The sequence below is a fragment of the Procambarus clarkii genome, chromosome 18 (assembly GCF_040958095.1).
Source record: "Procambarus clarkii isolate CNS0578487 chromosome 18, FALCON_Pclarkii_2.0, whole genome shotgun sequence".
Lineage (NCBI taxonomy): Eukaryota > Metazoa > Arthropoda > Malacostraca > Decapoda > Cambaridae > Procambarus > Procambarus clarkii.
Genome location: NC_091167.1, coordinates 16,921,342 through 16,944,785, shown reverse-complemented (window position 1 = coordinate 16,944,785; position 23,444 = coordinate 16,921,342). Strand labels below are relative to the sequence as shown.

The 23,444-nt window shown below is 42.0% G+C and overlaps 2 protein-coding genes across 3 annotated transcripts in view; one reads left to right on the top strand and one right to left on the bottom strand.

Annotated features, from left to right (window-relative positions):
- The window catches only part of LOC123754503 (eukaryotic translation initiation factor 2B subunit epsilon), a 54,268-nt gene extending 51,415 nt beyond the window's left edge, over positions 1-2,853 (top strand). Inside the window, exon 13 of the mRNA XM_045736956.2 lies at positions 2,538-2,853. Within this exon, the coding sequence (XP_045592912.1) occupies positions 2,538-2,600 (63 nt within the window). The 3' untranslated portion in view covers positions 2,601-2,853. The remainder of the gene's footprint in view (positions 1-2,537) is intronic.
- On the bottom strand, positions 2,849-20,415 carry LOC138365810 (uncharacterized; the record flags this gene model as incomplete). 2 transcript variants are annotated; one of them, XM_069326298.1, is given in 5 exon segments in its annotated part: positions 2,849-4,571; positions 9,054-9,285; positions 12,451-12,627; positions 19,191-19,285; positions 20,096-20,415. In XM_069326298.1, coding segments are annotated over 5 exon segments (2,008 nt in total), but the record flags the coding sequence as incomplete, so codon positions are not given.
- Between the last annotated feature and the right edge of the window lie 3,029 nt (positions 20,416-23,444).

Below are 23,444 nucleotides of genomic sequence, written 5' to 3'. Positions count from 1 at the left end.
GTTCACAGCGCTAGCCACAGCACACTGCCATTATTTTGTCCATCTAAGAATCTTCAAACGACTTCTCATGTTCCTTTATAAAATATAAAATAAACTTGTGGAAAATTATTCATTTACAGGATTTAGTGATCAAGATTCTGATAATAGCAGGATTGTGGTGAGAACTAGCGGAGTACGTAGTATGGTTGGAGGAGTAATCTTGGTGAGGAGGGAGAGAGAAGTGGTGTTGCCTGCTGGCTGGTGTGTGACTTGTCATGCAGTGTATGGTGGCCGCTAAGCTGTTTGGACACTATACCAGCTTAGTTGTATGGTTATGGTGAACAAAACATGTAGATACTTATAGATAACATGTTCATATGTAGTGTGATAGAACCACAAACAGTATTGTGGGAGGACGAATATTGGCAAGTTAGGTGTTGAAGGAGTGAGGGAGGGAGGGCTGGCTGGGTGTAGCAGCCCACTCTTGATTTTTTTTGGCTCACCATACCAACTTAGTAGTTCGCTATGATGAACACATAAGTAGATAGGTATATACAATGTGTATATAGTGTAATAACAGCAAAAATACCGATTGATTGTAGAATATAATACAGCGGCACCTCGACTTACGATAATTTCGAGTTACGGTGTAAAGTAAAAAAAAAGTTACCCGTGAGCGCACAAAATCAGTAAAATGTGTACACTCGTTTCAGTTTTCTCACCTTAATTCTCGTGCTACGTCGTTCATTTTGGTATCATTATGTTCGCAATATAATTCCCTGCAGATGAATATGCATATAATGTCCAAAAGCCTGGCGAGACTCCCCGCAGCAAAGCCTAAAATTACTCGTGAACGAGCACCAATTTGCACACCACAACCTAATGTGTATACTCGTTCAGTTTGATAACATCAATTTTCATGTTACATCTCTCGTTTTGGTATCAAATTGTTCGCAAAATAAAGGCGCACATTTTAAAACTAGTCTCATAATAATAGAGCAATAACTGGAATTTTAACAAATATTTTAATTTTGGACGCTCATCATCAAAATTATTTACTGTATATCTTTCCAGTGTTCTGACATAAATTTTCATGTTACATCGCTTGTTTTGGTATCAAATTGTTCGCATTATAAAGGTGCGCATTTTAAAACTAGTCCCATAATAATAGCACAATAAATAGAATTTTAACAAATAATTTAAAATTTAGACCCAAAAATGGATTTATAATCTTTCAAGTGTTCTGACATCAAGTTTCGTGTTACATCTTTCATTTTGGTGTCAAATTGTGCGCATTTTAAAGGCGCTTATTTTGAAACTATCCCGAGGTTGATTGGTTAAAAAATGAATTTTATGCAAATATTTTTGTAGTGGACGCGAGTGCTGTCCACGGCTAGGACTCGAGAGAAAAAAAATGGACGTGATTGGTGTCCAAAGCAAGCGATAGTGTTAAAATTGATGAATGCGTCTTTGGAGTCAACTGCTGGATGGAATCGACTTGGTCTGAGGACGGGTTGCCAATTGGATATAAATTGGGTCTTTCAATAGGCCACAGATAACATGATGTTAAATGAAAATAAGTTCCAGTTCCTTCACTATGGAAAAAACGAAAATATAAAAAGGAGACTGTACAGTATATAAAATGGAATCAAATCATACTATAGAATGAAAAAAGCAATGTAAAGAATCTAGGAGTAATCATGTTGGAAGACCTTACTTTTAAGGAACACAGTAAAGTTGCTGTCACGACTACAAGAAAAATGACAGGTTGGATAACGAGGACCTTTCAAACAAGGAATGCCTCGTTTAGAAAAATTGTTTTAGTCAAACAATTGTTGGTAAAGGTATTATTTTGGTCAAAACAATACATTGTTTTGAAAGATACTGAGATACCTTTAACTAAGTTGTGCTCAGCTCTCTTGTTTCACATAGCACTGAAACTTACCTACAGGCATATCCATGTGTCAGTGACTTGCACAAGTTCACGTGTTATTTCCTGTGCTGACATTCAGGTCTGGGGGTCTTGGTTGAACAGGTTTGCTACCAGCTTTTTTTCTCCACTCTTTCAGCCAGGCTGTGGACCATACTTGTCTTAAATTTTCCCCATTTGTTCCAGCAATATTTATATTGGAAATAGAAAGCTATGGATTTCACAGTTCACACAGTACATATGGTGTTTTCTGACTGCCTATGTCACCTCTGTTCTTCACTTGGTCTGTTCTGCATATGTGGAACCTAACCCTAGTCTCTAACTTTCTTCTCAATGGGAGCATAGTCAGCCATGCATTCCTCAACTGCACTTTGTTCCACCACTTCCTCTCCATCTACATACTGTCTGTAGGTTGTAAACAGGTGGAAAACACTGAAAAAAGGAAAAGATTTTGGAAGCCACCTTTATTCACAACGTAAAGTAAATATTCCGTTTAGCTTTGTGTCTGGTACATTTTTAAGAGGTTGAAAGTAAAGTGGTAGACCTCATTATATATTTATGGCTATAGGGATAAAAATTTTCCTTTTTATTGTATGACTTCTGAACCTCTTCAATACTTTTGTTATAGATTGCAAGATTTATCGAGTGGCTGGAGCAGGAAGATAGTGATGATAGTGAAGATCAAGATTAGCATATGGTCATTCATCTTATGGTTGACAAAGCTTAATTTGAAATAATTCAATTTGCATAACACAATGTTTCTGATAAAATGAATATAAGTAATAATGGAAATAAAAAGCGGCAATCATTTTAAGATGAAAAAATTAGGTGCAAAGGTCATTTTCATCTGACCAGTTTTGGTCCGAGCCCCTTTATTTCAAAATTACTGTATTGCAAAGAACAAGCACTTGTGATTTGACGAAAAAAATAAAAGTACTGTAAAACTAATCCTTTTATTTTATAAATATGGCTATGTACATGTATCCTGCATTGAATTACAAATGTGTACACCATCTGCAGTGCTCAGATGTAAAGTATACTACGGCTTTAATAGTAGACTTCACATACAGACAACTGTTCATCAGCATTACCTGTCGGATGTTCTCTTTGGTAGGTACCTATTTCTTCACAAATTTTTTGGCATGATGAAAATATGAAGTAATTGTAAACCTTAGGAGTAAAATAATTGACTATTGGCAGCTGTAAAACATGAGCTCACCCAATAAATGTAATGTTAACAATAATGTCTTATCATATTTTGTAGTAATAAATTATATAAAACAGTGGTACATTATGACAAATTACACATTCAGATTGTAACACTTGAAAATGTTATGACCATTATCTTTAATTATCAAAAGAAGGCACCAAGCCAGGGAGACCATACAGCACATATCTTTTAAACAAAATTAGTGTACATGCACTCATCTGAAAGGAAGAGATCATCACTGTTCTGGGGGAACTATGTTAAAGACTTGCTACAAACTTGACTTGCCCTTTACGCGGCCTTTACCACGATTCTTGCGTGAAGCCGATGCACGAACAGATGCATCTGTAGCGGTCGACTTATTATGTCTGTTACCATCCACCTCATCCCTCAGAGGACCACTACTACGTCTAGCACGCAAATTTGTTCCTCCAGCTAATGTAAAGGTCCTTGTGACAATACCTTGGTGACGAGATGATTGGGAATTCACGGAACTTGCACTGGCTGTGGTAGACGAGGTTGTATTCGATGTAGTAGTTGTTAAAGTACTATCTGTAATAGTACAAGTGATAGTTGTTGGGGTGGTAACGGTCGATGTCAACTGTTGCATGTTTGAATCTGTAATGTTGGTAGTTACAGATGATTGAGAAACTAGTAGTTGGCATACTTGAGAATCATCAGTAGTAATGTTCAGGTTATTAGTTGATGCTAAATGCTTATGTTCTGTGCTAGATATTACTGCAGTTATTGATGAAGTGCTAGTTACTGCTGAGGATGTTTTATTATCTGAACTTGTACTGGAACCACTGTTTGTTGGAGCGACTATATTTCTTGCTCTTTCGCTCATCTCAGAAGCTGCCACAAGCAGAGCTAATTCCCCCGTTGGTACACTGGAGGGTGTAGTGGAGGTTGAGGTGGATGAAGACTGCAAAAGGGTAATCGGAGGTGCAACTGTTGTAGAAGATACAAGAGTTGGGGTGACCAGAGAGGTTGGGAGTGTTACAGGGGTTGTATGTGTCGTGAGTGTAGAGGATGCTTGAGTTATAGGGCTGGGTGTTGTTACCAGCATCACCGTGGGGCGGCTGGTATTTAAAGTGCGAGTGGTAGAAATAGTGCGGCTGGTATGAGCCACAATGGGCCGCATCAGGCGAGGGCTGGAAGTTAGAATTACTCTACTGCGACCACTACTCGGCACACTACCTGCACCACTAACACCTCCCGCACTCACTACCACAGATCCAACACCCAGAGACAGAGGGGAACTTTCTGAAATAACTGTTCCAGAGCCAGTGGACATTCCCATGGTGTTTGTAATAACCATGGAAGGGCTTGCCATGCGAACACTAGACGACGATGTAACGTTGGTAAGGAGAAATGAGGCAGCGGACGTCTTGGGGCTGCCAGAGTAGACCCTCACCCCAGACCCACCTCCTCGAGGGCTGAGTGGACCACCTACTTGGAAGGGAGTGGGGAGAAAAGGTCAATGTTAAGTAACTTATAGAATTTTAAAAGGTCTACCAATATTTGCATTTCTGCACTGCAATAATATTTTCAATACTGCAATTCTATTAGCTATAATATCTCATAATGAATGATCCATTATTATTACTCATTGAAAGGTATGCATTGTTACTTGTCTATAACACGGACAAAATGATATTCGCTCATTAACCACATTTAACATTCATATATTGCTCTCATATGGGGTACTGATACCTGCAATGCAATTGAATTTTTTTTAAGTAATATTCCTACTGTGGGATGGTGCCTCCACAGAGTAAATAGAAAGTAGTATAATAATACTGTAAGTTTTTTTTTTTTTTTTTTACAAATTGTAGTGTGTAAGGTATAGTAATGGATGGGTACATAGCATCACCACCATATTCTAGCAAACTCAACACAGCTGCACCACATTTCATAAGACCAGTGTACCAGGCTTTACTTGATTTGTCAATCATTTACTGCCTTTCCACAAAGTGCTGCCATGTCTTCCCCCAATTTTCTTACTCACCATGTCTGCCCATTATCATCTTGGCCTTCTACTCCTCTCATATTCATTCAAATGCACTCATCTCACCAGCCAATGGATATTTATTTCTTTAACATGAATACTATAGTACAATTTTTTGTTTACATAGATGGGGTACATGAGTAAATAATTTGACTCATTAACAGGTTTCTTTCTCACAGCTCATTTTAAACCTTACTAGTTTTATATGGCACATAATCTGCCAGTCAGTTTACCACCAGGTCTCCAATTACTGTTGGGTTAACAAAGGTAAAGTCTATAATTAGCACCAAATATTTTTCATATCCATACTTCACCAGCATTTTGCACCTATACATATGACAGGACACCCATACCTTCATGCAATCATCTTTGTACATCTCTTCCAAATCTTGTTCTGTATACCAGGATTTTTTCATTGTACCAGCCACTTTCCATTCCTAACTTCTTGTACAAATTCCTTTTTTGTCATCCACAGCTCAGGTATTTAAACTTATCCACCATTCCTTTCATACATACTGTATTTCACATACAATTTCCTTCTTTCTATCAGAACTTTAGTCCATATTAATTTGTAAGGTTTCTCATTCATTTGTAAAGCTTCTCATCTTCAAATATCAATTGTGACAAAAGCTATTTATTAATGACAATCTATTATACATTAGATTGTCATTATAATATTTTTACTTTGAACTTCCTCATGACCTCATTTATAATAAGATACATACTTGTCTAGGGGGAGCCCCTTGTGGCTTCCTGAAAAAATCATTGAATGTTTGCCGACTACTAGGTTGCATCAGCTGCAGAGTTCTGATAGGTCTGACAGGGACCACTGCCAGAACCTGGCCCTCCCTCACAGAGGTGCAGGGAGCGGTGGCATGTATTTATTTACACCACCAATGGGGAAGGCACCTAGTCAGCGAGACAAAACAGACCACTGCTGACTTAAATAGAAACTGCAACCTCAAGACATGCCAAAACAACTCTCTGAACTGTGTAAAAAATTGAAATCTTTCTAAACTAGTACATGCTCATTCACCGCACCTCCCCCACTCATTTGAGGGAAGGAAGGAGGTAGCGTGCAGTAAACAAGCTACACCACCTTCAGTTCTATGCTGTGTAGTGTATGCTTGGTCACTTCTCTGCTGTTTGGGCTCCGGTGTTTTACTGTTGCAGCCAAGTGGTGGTCTTTGCCTTTGTGGGCATTCCTGTACACTGTTCAGTGTTGTGTGAGCCTGGACATCAATTGTGCTTGGAGCTGCACGTGCACATGGTTATCTTCCCTGCCTGCTCATTTGAGCTGCCCTCGCACTGCAGAGTTCTCTTTCCTTGGTTGTTTAGGAGTCATTCCATAGGGGCTCTCCTTGCATGTGGTGGCCCTTACCCAGGGCGAGTCAGGTGTCTTGGAATTTTCCTGCCTTTACTAGGGTTAACTTGCCTTTCGGTGGTTCCGGGGTTCAGGGTCCCAGCGGCCCAGTCTCTGACCAGGCCTCCTGGTTGGTCTGGTCAACCAGGCTGTTGGACGCACCTGCTCGCAGCCTGACATATGAATCACAGACTGGTTGATCAGGTATCCTTTTGGAGGTATTTATTGAGTTCTCTCTTTAACACTGTGAGGGGTCGGCCAGTTATGCCCCTTATGTGTAGTGGAAGCATGTTGAACAGTCTCGGGCCTTTGATGTTGATAAGAGTTTTCTCTTAGAGTACTTATTGCACCTCTGCTTTTCAATGGGGATATTCTGCACATCCTGCTATGTCTTATGGTCTCATGTGATGTTATGTCTGTGTGCAAATTTGGGATTAGCCCCTTTGGGACCAGGAGGGGTCATTGGCTGGCTTGGGGTGCACTGGGTATTTGCATGCTACATTATAGTGTGCATAGGTAGGCCTTCACAGCCATACGAGCAGCTGCTGTGTTGGCTTGCTATGCAGTCTCTATACTAGTACTTCAATTCTATTGTCTGTATAGATCGGTAACTTCCTCCAATTTAAGGTCCAGCATAGTGTCCCAGTACCTGGGTGTCCTGCTTGGTCTATTCTTTCAGGCCTTGGAAATCCTCTGCAGTTTGGTGATCCTATCAATATCCCCACCCATCTTTCTCTTGCCCTGCGCGAGCTTCAGGGTTGCTTGTCGTCCATGGTCACATGATGGCATTCAGTCCACCTGCCTCCACTGTGCTTCCTATTGAGTCAGTAGCACCTTCGGCCCGGAGTCCTGTGGGGATTTGCTCTCCCCATATAGCTTTTCCATGAAGCCCACTTGATGGGGCTTCTCAGGCAGTGACTACTGTGTCTCTTCATTTTTCTAGGTTGCAGTAGTTTGGGTTGTGTCTGGTTAGTTGTCCCAGAGCTGCCCCAACGGTGGTTATGACTCTAAATTGTGGTGTTGGGTAATTTCTACCCTTGTTCTGTCTGCACCTCCTCTTTCCTTCCCTTATGGTAACCATGTTGTAGGCGGTTGTGGGGTGCAGGCTCTTGTGCCGGCTGCTGCATTGCCAGCTTCCTCTTCGGGTTTTCGGTGTTCAGTTCCCTGGTGCCTTCCTCCACCCTAGATCGATATATTTGGGATGCCTCAGGTCTGGGTTGGGGTTTTTGTAACCAGCACTCACCAAGCAGATCAGGGTTGTTGGTCTCCTTTGTTAGGTTTAGGGTACAGTGCAGATGTTGTGGGGAGTATGCCGTGCACTGCGGTGAGTGTATTTCACTGATACTTGGGCGGTCACACTGGGTTCTGGTGGCTCAGTTTCTTGTGCCTAGGCCCTGATGTCCTTGTGTGACATTGGGTTGTCTCTTCTTTGTCTCAATTCCTGCAGTGCTTCCTCCTCCCTGGTCAGTGCCAATTTGTTTTTTCTCCATGGGTAGTAAGCTTGAAGGAGCCACGTGTGCTTTCCCATCCAAAAAACCAGCGTAATGAAACTCCAATTTCTGCGCGAGCCCTGGTGGCTCCCTGACACCCTCCCTTCCCTCTGGGTCATTAGGAAGTTGGTTACATCTGCCATAGAACTGAAGATGGTGTTGCCTCCTGACCATGATCTACCTCACTCCTTCCGACTCATACGTCAGGCTGCGAGCAGCCGCGTCTAACAGCCTGGTTGATCAGTCCAGCAACCAGGAGGCCTGGTCGACGACCGGGCCGCGGGGATGCTAAGCCCCGGAAGCACCTCAAGGTAACCTCAAGGTTCCCCTCAAACGAGTATGGGAAACGGAGTGAATGAACTTGTACTAGTTTGGATAGATTTTAATAGTTTGTTTACATAGTTCTGAGAGTTCTTTCAGCATTTTCTCATAACCAGTCTCTATTTAAGCCAGCAGTTTTGTCTTGCTGGCTTTCTGCGTGCCTTCCCTGGTGGTGGCATGAATTAATGCTTGCACCATTCCCTGCACTTCTGAGTGGGACAGGTTCTGGCACATGGCTCCCCAGTAAGTGTATAAGAACTCTGTAGCTGATACAACCTAGCAGTTGGCACGCTATCAGTGATAGTAGCTGCAGGAAGCCATCGGGGCACACCCAGAAATTGGCATTTCATCGCATTCGACGCTGGATTTTTAAACTCTGCTTTACAATAATTAGATTAAAAGATTGAGCCAGTCTATTCCAATTATTGACTGTTGTTGTTTCTGCTCATACAAGTACTATACCACTAAGAGGGAAGTACTGTATTCTTAAAACTACAGATGTATCAAGCTCAGTGTTATCCAGTAATTGTTTGCATTCATTGCTAACTTTTTCCTCATGCAGGGATTCTATTTTCTGATTTTGTTCTATCGTATGTTTAGTTCCATATTCACTAAGCATGTGCACAATTTACATAGCTAATGATAACTTTGTCACGTGACCTCTCTGTTAAAAGGAGCTTTTCCTGGCAAGTAATTTTATGGGTAATCTAACTTTTTGAAAATACATGATAAATATAAATATAGCCCCTCACCTTTAACAGCAGCAATGTGAGTTTCAGTAGCAGCATCATTGGTTGAAAGCAATATAGGAGTAGTGAGAGGTGTGGCCACCTTGTTCATCACAGGCTTACCCAGGCGTGCTCCTTGTGCCTCAACCCCACCCACTTTGGTGGCTGTTAAGGTATGCATCAAAGGCTGCGATTTTGTAGCTGGACGACCTTTTTTATTCCAGCCCACTGGTGTCACAATAGTACTGCCCATAATCTAGAGTGAAAAAATCAATTTTGTTATTTTTATGCTTATTATTCTATTCCTGTGTAATCTACAATGCTCTTGTATTTAACTTTTTTTTTTTTTTTTTTGGCACACGTCATCAAGTCTAATTTAGTACAGAAATGAATGAGGTAGTGAGCTGGCTGGAGCCTTGGTTTGCAGGTTCTGCCATCTAGTAGTGGGGTAGAGTAACCAGTGACTGGAAGTCCAACCACTTGGAGTGGTCGGTACAGCGACTGCCTCGCTTCATGCAGGTCAGTGTTCGAGCCCCCGATGCTCCAGGGAGTTGGGCATTATTCCTACCCTCCCGCCTATCCTAGATACTTTGTCCTCAAATTCATTCCAAGTGCTACATAGTCACACTGGCTTAGCACTTTCTCTTAATATTTTACTTTTTTTTTAGGGATTGGAACTAACAAATGTGTACATAGTTGTCAGGATTGTAAATGTTGCAATTGTCTTGGGTCATTATTATTATTTTTTTTTAATCTTAGCTTGAGTTGATGTAGTACAGTACAGGACCTGTACAGTGTTTTCACTCACTGAACTATATGGCACACATGGCCATGGCCAGGGAGGTTGTCCAAGCCATCAGTCCCCAGGCAGCTCCTGAGTCCCAGGACAGACAACAAGATGGGGGAGGCCGTACATCTACTATAATGCATATAAAAGTCTCAGACTTACCAGGAGAGTTGTATAGTGAAATATCTAGAAATAACCTTTAAGTATACTAGGTAAGTACAAATGCATCATAATCCATATTTCTTCAAGTCTGCATTAATCAAAACTATCACCAAAAAATCTATTTATTATATATTTTATCATTTTGACTATGGCATAAAATAAAGCAATTATTGGCAAACAAATAACTATTTGACAATTATTGGTGGGTGGAAACATTACATAATGGCCGGGGCTTACATAAACTATCAGTCTTTATATCAATATTCAAGGACAAAAATATTATAAATGTTTCCTTTTAACCATAGCATCTGATAGAGCAATCAGCTGCAATAACATTTCTATAAAAATTACATATAACAAGTCTTGTTGAATCCAAACACGGGAAATAATCCAATCTTCTCGACACACTGGTGAGGGCGGAGGGTTGCGAGAGGGAGGAAAGCCACCACCACCACCTCCCCACTCCACCACCACAACACACTCAGCTCGTCACTAATGCCAGTCAGCTGATGGTGAAGCTACACCGTGTGTCATCAAATTTCACTCAAATGGAAATGTTCTTTTAATATTTATTACAATCTTCAGCATTATGATTGCTCCAATATGACATCTTGCTAATAAAAAAGGCAAATTGCAGTAGAGATAATTGACAATAACATCTCTCAATTGAATTATTGCTTGGAAGCATTTTATTGCAATGTGCAGCATTATGATTGCTGTAATGACATATCTTGTAAATAAAAAAAAAACTGCAAATTACAGGACTGATAAATCAATAATTGACAGTAAAATCTCTCAATTGACTCGTATCTTAAACATTTAACTCAAAACTACAGCACACACAAAAATAGATATTAATGACTGACACTAACATTGTACAATAGTTTTTTGGTATCAAAATTGTACATATGATCAATATTGAAACAAGCAAGCGAAATTTAGACTTTTCTCACCACGCTTGTGAGGGAAGGAGGAAGGTAGGGCTCCTCCATCCATCACCACCATGCACGGCATGGAGGACCAGGATATAAAATCTACACAGTAAAATACCATACTGGAGTGAACGATATGGAAGAAAATGCAGAAGAGCAGGAGTGCCATAGGCACAATCAGAGAACACTGTGTAAACATCAGAGGTCCACGGTTGTTCAATATCCTCCCAGCGAGCATAAGAAATATTGTCGGAACAACCATGGAAAAAAAAGAGAGAGAGAGATATGGGGGGGGGGTTCTAGGTAGGAATCTATCACCTAGGGACCACATAAAGAACATCATACGAGGAGCCTATGCTACACTTTTCAATTTCAGGTTTGCTTTTAAATACAGTATTGTACACAGATGATGAAATACTAAAGAAATTGTTCACAACTTTTGTTAGAGCAATGTTGTAATATTCAGCAGTTGTATGTTGCCCATATCTTAGTAAGCACATCAACAAGCTGGAAAAAATGTAGACATGCAAGAAAATGGCTCCGGAATTGAAGAGCAAGAGCTACATGGAGAGGTTAGAGGCATTAAATATGCCACAAGCAGAAGATAGAAGAGAAAGAGGCGATATGATCACTACATACAAAACTAACAGGAATCGATAAAACCGATAGAGAAGAATTCCCGAGATCTGGAACTTCAAAAACAAGAGGTTATATATTTAAACTAAACAAAGCTGACAAAGAAATACAAGAAAATTCTTTCACAAACAGTGGTAGATGACTGGAACTAATTAGGCTAAGTGGTGGTGGAGGCCAAAACCGTCAGTAGTTTCGAAGCGTTATGTGACAAGATTACTGGGAAGACAGGACACCACCAGTATAGCTCTCATCTTGTAAATGCTTAGGTAATTACAATACTATCAACATGACTACAATCACTTCATTCCTGCCAAACACACGACAAGACTATGAGGTTGCTACAACGTGCAAACAAGTTGTAACAACTTTCTAACGTGTCATACAAACTTTATAACAGGATGTAGCAACTTTGTACCAAGTTGTAACATAGCAACAATAGGGACTGTTAAGTTGTGTGTTTGCAGGGTTACTGTCACTACCACCACCACTATTATCACTATCTTCACCACCACTTTATTACTATCAACACTGTGACCACCACTTCATTACTATCAACACTGTGACCACCACTTCATTACTATCAACACTGTGACCACCACTTCATTACTATCAACACTGTGACCACCACTTCATTACTATCAACACTGCCACCACCACTTCATTACTATCAACACTGCCACCACCACTTTATTACTATCAACACCACTACCACATTGGTGGAAGTTGGAAACACAAATGAGTTGGAGAAATATAAGGTAATACTCTGTATGGGTGATCAAGAGGAATGCACTGAAAAGATAAATAAATAGAGCCAATCCTATGCAAAAAGCCTGAAGATTTCCTAGTAAGCAACTATAAACCTTGAGCCTACAGCTTTGCTCAGAACAAAAAGAATAGTTGTTACCTTCCTGGCCTGAAGATCTGCAGTGTTAGTTGAAGTAGTGGTGACAACAGTTGCCAGTGTGCCCGCTGAAGGTAAAGTGGCCGGAGAGAACATAGGCGGAGATTCTTTTAATAGCTTTCCTGACAGGTTACCCAGCACAAGTCCAGTTGTTATTCTGCTGCTGCCACTAGCTGTGTCCTGGGGAGCAGTAAACATACAGTGAAACTATCTATCTAAATTACAGTACAAATATGCACCGAGTGTAGGCAAGAACTGACCGACTGTAGAGGAAATACTGCAGGAGCATGAAGATCATTGGTAAAATGCCTGGAAGGCTTTACACAGATAAAAGGTAATTACCATTACACAGGTAATGTTATCTGTGTAACGTTACCACCTTGAAACAGTAAGTAATTATCAAAAGAAGGCACCAAGTCAGGGAGACTATGTAGCCACCTGGAAAAAACCCAGCATTGAATATAATGAAACGCCATTTGTTTCATTACTCTGGGTGAATCCCGGAGGCACCCCAGAGCTATCCAGGCTGATATGGATATATTACACTTTGGTATCAGTCAATGTGAATGGAGTTCTAGACGTACTGGGGACCACGAGCCAGAAACTGGCCCCCTCAGAGAGGCACAAGGAGCAATGGCCTTTAGAAATGCACATGTGGTTATGGAGCACTATGTCAGCCAACGAGCGGGTCAGGCATCCAGAAAGGTTAGCGTCCCAAAACAAACCCCCTACTCTAGTTAAAACTATTATTGAAAGTCAAATGTGTGGACAGAATTTTCCAAATGGAAACAAGCAAATGACCATGACGTCACCAGACGCTGGGCCGCCATCTGCACAGCTTCCCTCTCCCCGAGAGCGGGAAGGGGGGAGCCCCAGACCCCTCACGCCGGCCACAACACCTTAGTTCTGAGATGGATGTCAAAACACACAAAAAACTGCTGACCAAAGGGATACCAGGGAGGGCACAAAAGGGCGAAGACAACCTAAGAGCCAGAGCCCAAGTGGATTCCATGGAGGAAGCAAGCACAACCTGCCGACGCGCGAGACATGCAGCAAAAAACAGCGACAGCGCAACCCGCAGGATCGGCGCAAACATCATGCGCAGATGACGCACGAGCAGCCGAGACCAAGGTACCAGACCCAGGAACGGCCCCAAGCGCCTCTACATCCTCCGCAAGCCAATCTGAAGACAGCTCCAGGGGAAAAAGAAACGAAAGACCGAAGCCAGCAAGCCACGAGCGCACAAGTTCTCAGCAACAAGCACAGCTGACAGGGAAGGAACCTGCACGTGAAGGTGAATCGTGCCCACATCCCACAGAAGGGCAGGGGCGAACAAGCACTCATTAAAGTGCTCAAAGTCATCCCCCAGGTAAACCTGGACCACAGTCAACGCCTTGCGTCACTCAAGTGTGCAGGTATGACAGAAAGCGCTCTAAGCATTCAATGACAACAATGGGTAGTCTGCTAGCCAGGACGACTCCGGAACTTCGTAACGAACCCAGCATGGAGATGATGACCCAAACCTGAAGGAAGACGAATCCATTATAGAGGCATATTCCAGGTCATGCAGGTGGTAAGCCGCAATGACCGCCAGCACCTCAGTAGGCGAGACACGGGAAGCCGAAAACCTCCGGAAAGACGGAACCGAACCCTAATCCAACCCGTATGCAGAGGGGGAAAAAGGAAAACCCCACTCCTTGTAACAGTAGGCCCTGCTCTGAGGGTCGGAAAACCCAGGCGGGGTCCAACGGGGACCAAGGCCCCCAAGTCAGCTCCTCCCCAACCCCGGGAACCTCCACATCAGGCCCCCTGGGGCGAGTCATCCTCCAAAGCCCCGGCCTCACAAGAAAAAGCTAGGGCGGCCGACAAAGTGGGAAGAGAAGGGGCCCACTGGTCAGTCCCTGGTGCTACGGCTGGAGGAACAGACTCGAATACTGGAGTGAACGATATGGAAGAAAATGCAGAACCAGTGAAGAGCAGGGGTGCCATAAGCACAATCAGAGAACACTATAAACATCAGAGGTCCACGGTTGTTCAACATCCTCCCAGAGAATATAAGAAATATTGCCGGAACAACTGTGGACAAACACCCAAGAAGGGGCAACCCCCAAAACCGCCAGAGTCTCAGAAACCTCTAAGCTCTGCCCCGACCCCATAAGCCCTCAGACGCAGGGAAAGAACGAGGGGGTGCTGACTGAATCAAGGCCGAAACAACCAACACCCCAAAGTCCGGGTCCCTATAAGCAAAGCGGGGCAGCCTCAAATCCGGGGAAGCAACCAACCTAGTATGTTGCAGCAACCAAAACCTAGCATGCAATACCCTAGTAACCTGCACCCGAATATCATCATCATCTGATTGGGTGAATTGTGCCACAAACAACAGTGTTCACAGTACTCGGGGTCGAAGGTGTCACCAATCCAACAGGCAGCATGACGGAGGCAAAAAACATGAGTGTTTCCCTGAGACAAGGAAACAGAGCAACCCTGAAACTCGCACAAAGTGAGAGGGGACCCAGGGGTTGCATCCATTGGACCCCGTGCACCCCCGCGGGGTTTCCTAGGGCCTTAGACTGGTATCGCAAAGGGTAAGCCCAGGCAGGGTACTGCTAACCGGCATCCAAAGCTGCCAAACAACCTGCTAAAGCTGAACCCCTGGGACGTGTCCACTCACAGGGGGCCAAGCAGGAGGTACCACTGAAAACAGAAGGTCAAACCCTAATATAATAGGAGGTAAGGGACACAACGGCAAACTCCCACCAAACAAAAATAAAAATAAAAATAAAAACCACGCAAGAGGAAAACATACTCAGGAGGAACAGAGCCGGCCACTGTTATAGGTGAAAACTAGCAGCGCAGAACCTTGTGCCCCTACCAGTGCAAAACTACCATTTATCCCAAGGTAAACAAGGGCGGAAAGCCTCCAACACACTTGGGGTGGTCAATCGTCGAGCTGCAAAAAGTCAACAGAGGTAGACCCCAAGGTGACTTGTGGAAGAGAACCCATAACTCCGAGGATGGTACTTACAGGGCACTTAGGGAAGGAAACCCTAAGCACATGCAGCTCGAGTACCTGTGAATATCACTCCCAGCTCGCATGCCACTGTAAAAGCAGTACTGGACCCAAGGCACAGCACAACACAGAGAATCTGGAACCACACAACTATGCCACATCACATCAGCCGAGGAACTGCAGGGTGATTCGCCGTTGCAGGGGTCTGAGGCTCCCCCTCCCGGGGAGGGGGGGAGCAGCGCAGACATGCGGCACAGCTTGTGTGACGTCATGCTTGTTTGCCCATTTTCATTTGGAGAGTTCTGTCTACTCGTTTGTCTATTTTAGTCATTTTAACCAGGATAGAGGTTTGTTTTGAGATGCTTACCTTTCTGGGTGTCTGTCCCAGTCGATGGCAGATATAGAAGGCTCCAAATGTGCATTTCTATAGACCATTGCTCCTCGTGCCTCTAAGGGGACCAGGTTCTGGTTCGTGGTCCATGGTAGGCCTAGAATTCCATTCACACTGACTGATGCCAAAGTCTAATGACACACACAACAGCCTGGATAGCTCCAGGGAGCCGAAGGGACTCCCACCAGAAACATGCTGGAGGGATGAAAGAGAGACTTCAGACATGGATGAAAAATTTTCTAACTAACAGACAGATGAGGGCAGTAATCAGAGAAAATACAGTATATCTGACTGGAGGAGTGTTACTAGCGGAGTACCACAGGGCTCAGTTCTCGCACAAGTTCATCGTCTACATAAACGATCTACCAGAAGGAATACAGAATAATGTCTTTCAAATTGATCTAAATAAAATAAGTGCTTGGAGCATTGTGGCAAATGGAATTCAATGTCAATAAATGCCATGTTATGGAATGTGAAATTGGAGAAAATAGGCCACACACAACTTACAAATTATGTGGAAAGGAATTACAGAACTAATAAAGAACGAGACCTAGGGGGTTATTTTGGATAGTAAGCTGTTGCCAGAGGAACACACAAAAAACATTGTGAGAGGAGCCTATGTGTTGCTTTTCAACTTCAGACTTGCTTTTAATTATATTGATGGTGAAATACTAAAGAAAATGTTCGTGACTTTTGTGAAGCCAAAATTGTAATATGCAGCAGTTGTATGGTGCCCAAATCTCAAGCACCTAAATAAACTGGAAAAGGCACAACGGCATGCTAAAAAATGGCTTCCAGAACTGAAAAATAAGAGTTACGAGGAGAGACTAGAGTCATTAAACATGCCACTAAAGTCGGAAACAAATGGGCAGTTTCTTTCACCCTGATGCACCTGTTCACCTAGCAGTAAATAGGTACCTGGGAGTAAGACAGCTGCTATGGGCTGCGTCCTGGGGGTGTGTAACGAAAAGAAGGCCTGGTCGAGGATTTGGTCGCGGCAACGCTAAGCCTCGAAATCATCGAGATAACCTCAAGAAGAATGACCAAAGCTGGAATATGCAGCGGTTGTATGGTGCCCATATCTTAGGAAGCACATCAACAAATTGGGAAGGGTGCAAAGACATGCCACTAAGTGGCTCCCAGAACTGAAGGACAAGAGCTACGAGGAGAGGTTAGAGGCATTAAATATGCCAAAACTAGTAGTAGATAGAAGAAAAATAGGCAATATGATCACTACGTACAAAATAGTAACTGGAATCGATAAAACTGATAGGGGAAGAACTCCCTATTCCTAGAACTTCAAGAACAAGAGGTCATAGATTTACACTAACAAAACAAAGATGCCAAAAATATATGAGAAAACTCACTTTCACAGAGTGGTAGACGGTTGGAACAAGTTAGGCGAGGTGGTGGTGGAGGCCAAGACCGTCAGTACTGTAATTTCAAAACGTTACACGACAAAGAGTGGTGGGAAGACGGGACACCACGAGCGTACCTCACATCCTGTAACTACACTTAGGTAATTACTGTATAGCATGAGCCACCTATGGGGCTCTGGCCTGATAACATGGAAACCCCCTTTCCTTTCCTTCTTTTCTGTTCTTCTAGTCTTGTACATTTAATAATCGATTGCATGGAAGAATTATGGGGTACTGTATTCAGACAGTTTATGGACAATGTACAGCTCTGTAATTCATTAAATATTTTTTGTTTATTGATACAAGTTTTGTGATGACTGGTATCAACTACCAACCCTAACACTGACGACTGAGGCTTTTCATTATCTTTTACTTTATTAAATAAAATATTTATGCTGTATGAGAAGCTTTGTAATGGCAGTACAGTATTTGGATGATGATCAAATCTGTCAATGCCATTAGTTGTTACTTTAATCACCTTTACAGAATTAGAAAAATGTGGAAAATTCTTTCCAATGGAAGCAGTTCTGGGTGCTAAATACTTCAATTTAAAATGCACACCTGCTACTGTTTTAATTGAAATTGTCTCTTGATCCTGGTATGTTGTTTGTTCACATGATTTTCCTAACTTGTATTGTCAGGTTGTCTTTTGCAACAATACAACCAAATTAAGACTTTTCACTGGCAAAGATCTGCGAGCTAAGAAACTCAATAACACCAAACTCAGGATTCTCATAAAATTCTTTCACCGACTTTCTTAGTGAGAGATGACGAGAGTTAGTACCGATTATGTCACTTTCACGACTTGCTGCTTTCAGATATATCTTGATCCAGTCTTCCCTTTCAGTACATTTCCTTCCCGGCACATTTCTTACCTGATCATTTTTGTTTGTCAGGTCAGTGACGAGCACACTCTTCAATGTTTTTTGGGATGATGCATTTTTAGCTTTCAAAAACATTTTCTGAAAACTATTGCTGATGTTTGGGGAAGAGTCTTTGTACAACATTTTTGTTGTTGTTTTGAGACATTCTTATTGAAGTTTATGTTATTAGACTTTCCCTTTGAAAAACTTGAGCTAAGCATTTTAATATTCCCTTTTAAATTCTTCCAATGGTATTCAGGATTAAATTTCAAACAGGCCTTATAAAATGGTTTAGTGACATCTGTTCCAAGTGTTGAATTTAACGCTACATTTCCCAGTTCTTCTTTTTCCATACCATCTTTATTAGTTCCAGAAAGTGTATCAAGTCCTTCTTGCCTAAATGATGGAGACTGACACTTTCCAAAGGATCAGAGTCATGTCTATGACCTGAATATCATATGCAGTGGCATTTTGGATCAACTCCTGAGGAGTAATTGGCAACCGCTGGAATCTGCTACCCGAGTTCATGAAATCTGCCGGCGAGATGTTTACCTTTGTTACTCTTGGGTCAACACCTGTCACTGGCTCTAGGGTTACCATCTTGGGTGATCAAAAATTTATATTTGTAGTCTTACCAGAGCAGCTAGCAGAAAGGGAAGAGGAGCAGAAAAGACAGTCAGATGTATTATTATTTAGTGTACAAGCAGAAGAAAGGGCAGGAACCTCCAACTGATGAAGCAGTCTCACCTAAATTTTTAAAGGCCTCACCTATATCATTTACTAAGGAATGGAAAGCTTTTGGACCAGTTTCCAATCAAATCAGCCCATTGAAAGTCAAAGCTGTCATCATTAAGAAAATCCACATTTCTATGTATTAAACTAGAAGCACCAACACTAAATTATGAATGTTAATACCCTACTCCCACTTGTATATTAGAAGAGACTTCCAAGTGGTTATTTTGGGGAGTGTAAGAAGCACATGGGGACACCTCCACATGCACCTGGCACAAACAACCACAACCTCTTACACAAGCCAAACACAGACTAGTTGGCTCACTTACACAAAGTCTCTGACGCAGAATTGGACTTCCGTTGGAGCTCGACACAAGGGTAGGAGAGGAAGTAGTGATGCCAATGGACTCGGAAGTTGAGGCTTCTGATTGATGAGGGTAGGAAAATATATCATTAGACATGCCATCACTGCCTGATGCAGCCCTATTTCCTTCATTATGGCAGTTTGTCGAAGGATTCCAAATAACATCAACCTCCACACCTGACCTTTGCTGATCAATGGCTTCATAACTCATCGCAGGTGTATTATCAGTGCTGTGGTGCTCAAGCCTCTGGCTTCACATCCAACCATCTATGTAATCAATGTAATGACCTTTCAAGGCAGATAATACTCTAATGTTATTAAACTTTCTACTGCCCCTTTCATTACCCCTTAAAACACCTATCATTCATATAACAACTAGGTTCATCCTTGATTAATGAAGATCCTCCCAATAGCCAATATGATCTGTCTGTCATGATCAGTCACAACAACTTGATCATCCTGATTATTATTTTGCTCGTATAGTTCTGAAAAACCATTGTTCACAATATTATTCTTACCAATACTCTACTTTCAAAATGTCAACTACAGCCTGAATACTGTTAATTAAACTTTTAATTAGCTACTTATCTTTTGAGAGCAATGATAACTTGTTCAAACCAGTCATACTCTTATGTAATTCACAGTATTCAAGAGTATCTGAAAAACTCCCTCTCATATTAACAAGTTAACTAATTTAATAACTGCTGCATCTGACTTTGGCTGAGCCTATATGAAGGGCAGAGTTACTCTGTATTGTGGTGGGCTTAGGTTTGAATTTAAACAAATTATTACAGTTCAATTTGGATTTTCTGCAATGAGTTCTTGGTGCTCGTCTAGGGTAAGGCACCTTAAAATGATCAATCAACCCACCACCAGAGTGTGAAGACGATATTGTTGAAGTCATCTCTTGAGAAAGACTTGCAAGACCTGCAGAAGTAGTGTGAAAGGTGGTTGTGGTAAATGTGGTGTCCTTTGCAGCTGCAGTAGTTGTCAAGTGGAGGCCGTCAGAGGACGAGGACTGCCGTACTCCCGGCAGATTCAGGATCCTCTGGTATTTCTGACGTGAGAGCGGAGCCAGAGATCCGAGCGGAATGGTGGTCACAGACGACGATATGGGTGATGGGATGGAGCACAGTACAGGGGAGGTGGAGGGAGACAGTTGGTCCTGTGTGGTGCCTTCTACTGTTGCCTGCTGGCATGGGAAAAAGAAAAAGCATGCAGGAAGAAAAGGATGCTAACAATAAGAGAAGCAAATGCAAGCAAGTTGTGCACCCTCAACCACTCCAGTGCAACATGCACATTGCCACACAATTATTAATACTCCTAGTAATTTTCATCTTTCACAGTGCACCAGTGCCTACATTCCTACATGCTACTAAATAATTACCGCCTCACAACTGTGGGTTCCTTACCCAACACTACTGCAACTACAACAAGCAGTTAGCTTAATGAGATAAACCTATTTTGACAAAGTCATCTACTGAGCACATTTACCAGCATATTCTATCCATGTAAAGTATGTGCCCGAGGCTTGCCAAACAATAATAATTATTTTAACAAATTCACAAGGGCCGTGACGAGGATTCGAACCTCTGTCCGGGATGATCCTAGATGCGCCTTCGTCGACTGTGCCACGACATGGTTTAAGAATTGCAACCTGGAGTGCTACTGCCCTCACAAGGCTCCCACAGCTTTTCCGAAGCACAGTCCGGGGCTTTACACAATTTCCCCGTGCACTCGGGTTCTGTCAACCAAATGTTCTACCTCTTCTCCCTTACTTCAGTACAGATTTGTTCATTTGATGCATCACGCTATTGTGATTTCTGTGTGTAATAATTGTTTTCTTTTAGTATTAAGGAAAATCCTCCTTAATATTTAAGTGAGTACTTAAGACTGGTTACATGTGTATATTCAGTATTTATATATTTGAAGATGTTTTACCCAGAGGTCACTAGAAAACGTGCTGTAAATTAACCATGGACACTGTCATTTTATTAGTATTTATTCACCAAATTCATCTCCACTGTTTACTTCTAAATACTTGTCACTACAACTTTACTCAAGTTTAAACTATTATTTGCACTTTCTGGCATTAAATGCAAAAACAGCTGCAGAACTTGGTTAACACTGTCTATACAGTTTGGTAAACAATGCACATATCAAATTAAGTAACATTTTAACATTTTCAACGTTGCAAAGAATTGCAACTATAGTTTAAAAATATATAACCAAGTGTTTATATTATATATATATATATATATATAATATATATATATATATATATATATATATATATATATATATATATATATATATATATTATATATATATTATATATATATATATATATATTATATATATATATATATATATATGTATGTATGTATGTATGTATGTATGTATGTATGTATGTATGTATGTATGTATGTATGTATGTCCTCAACCTAAGGCTATTTATTAATTGTACTTTGTTAAAAACAACAAATAGCAGAACACCTCAACTGCTCCACTATCCCAACAATGACGAGGAAGGCTATGTAGGGAAATACAAATGATCGAGCTTAAGCGGAAAGAATCATACAAGATCAAAGAGAGGCAAAGAGAGCAAAAGACCATAAGTGAAATAGAGAAGAACCCAAAATACTTTTTCTCCTATGCAAAACCTAGAACAAAAATGGCATCCAGCATTGGGCCCTTGCATAAGGGTGATGGAACTTTCACAGATGACAACAAAGAAATGAGTGAAATGCTGAGGTTTCAGTAGTATTCTGTTTTCAGTGAACCCCTGAACACATTGAAGATCAAGGAACCAAATGAATTCTTTAAGAATGTGACACCAGCAGCGAACCATATATCAGATGTCACCCTAACCCCAATGGGCTTTTGAAGTAGCCAGATTGAGGCAGCCTTTGAAGTGGAGATGCTACTTGTTTACTACATGTGTAGCATATGAGTGCATTTAACATTTTTCTGGCCCATTTTATTTGTGTAACTTTAACCTATGTCGTCTTCACCTATTTTCTCAGAGAGAAGACTGACCGTGTCCACCTTGTCAGTTTTCCACTGTAGTCCACTGGTCCTTCTCTCCTCTAAGGAAGTGTTAGATTCAGTTCCTTTAACCTGCCTTCATACCCTAGACTAAATTTAAGCAATAGTTTTTCTCTGTAAGAGCTCCTTGGTGGCATTCTGAAGCTGTATCATTGATATTGCTCCTTGTCTACTGGGTCACATCAATCACAGGAGTTCTGTTCAACCAACCGAGACCTGAGCCATAACCTGGTTCCCTCCTCACAGAGGCGGAGAGGGCAAATGACAAACTGCCACACCACCAGGAAACCATTCAGAAAATTAGCACAATGCAGTAAGAAAACCTCTGGAAATAAGGCAATTCTGAGGCACTGAATGGGACCCAGAAACAAGACTGAGGGGAAGAAGCAATGATCATACCTATACATAGAAGAGGGATAAGTAAAATTCTACCTGTGAAACAAAATACCTGCCATAGAGGGGCCCAAAGTCCACAAATTGTTGAAGGGCATCCAAGGGCTCTCGTTCGGCTTCCCTCAGCCCTTGAAGCCTGCCATGAAGGTCCCAGAACCAAAGTCCTTGCCTAACACCTATGGCAGAAAGGCATCTTCCCAAGGTGGTGGTTTGGAGGGGGGGGGGAAGGTTGTGAAGGTTAATGCCCTAAAACCTTAGTGGGTCTAGAAGACTCAACTGCCTCCACTGTCTTAAGAGGATGGGGGGGCCACCCTCAAAGAAGGCCGAGCTATGCCCTGAGCTAAACGCTGACAACTCTGAAACCTTCAGATTCTTTGAAGCCAGACCCAGGAGGGAGAGGGCTGGGGAGACCAAAAGCAAGGTGAGCCACATCCACAGAAAAAGGAAGAGAAGGTGCAGACTTAGTCCAGGTGGAGCTCACCAACATCTCCAATTCTGGGTCCCTCAACACTATAGGGGCCAACTCCAGGGCATCCAGATGATCAATATGTCAAGAACGCTTAACCTGTGCAAACCTGGCTTGCAAAGTGGCAGCTCTCTAAAAAGCTTCCAAACTTGAAGCTGAAACAGTAAGGTAAGAGACTCAGTGAGAACAAACGTCACAGGACTCGGTCATAGGTGTCATCAATCCAGCAGACAGTATGGAATAGGCAGAAAGAGTGATCATTGTCAAGTAGCAAAGACAATGAACACACCCCCCCCCCAAAGCTTGCACTCG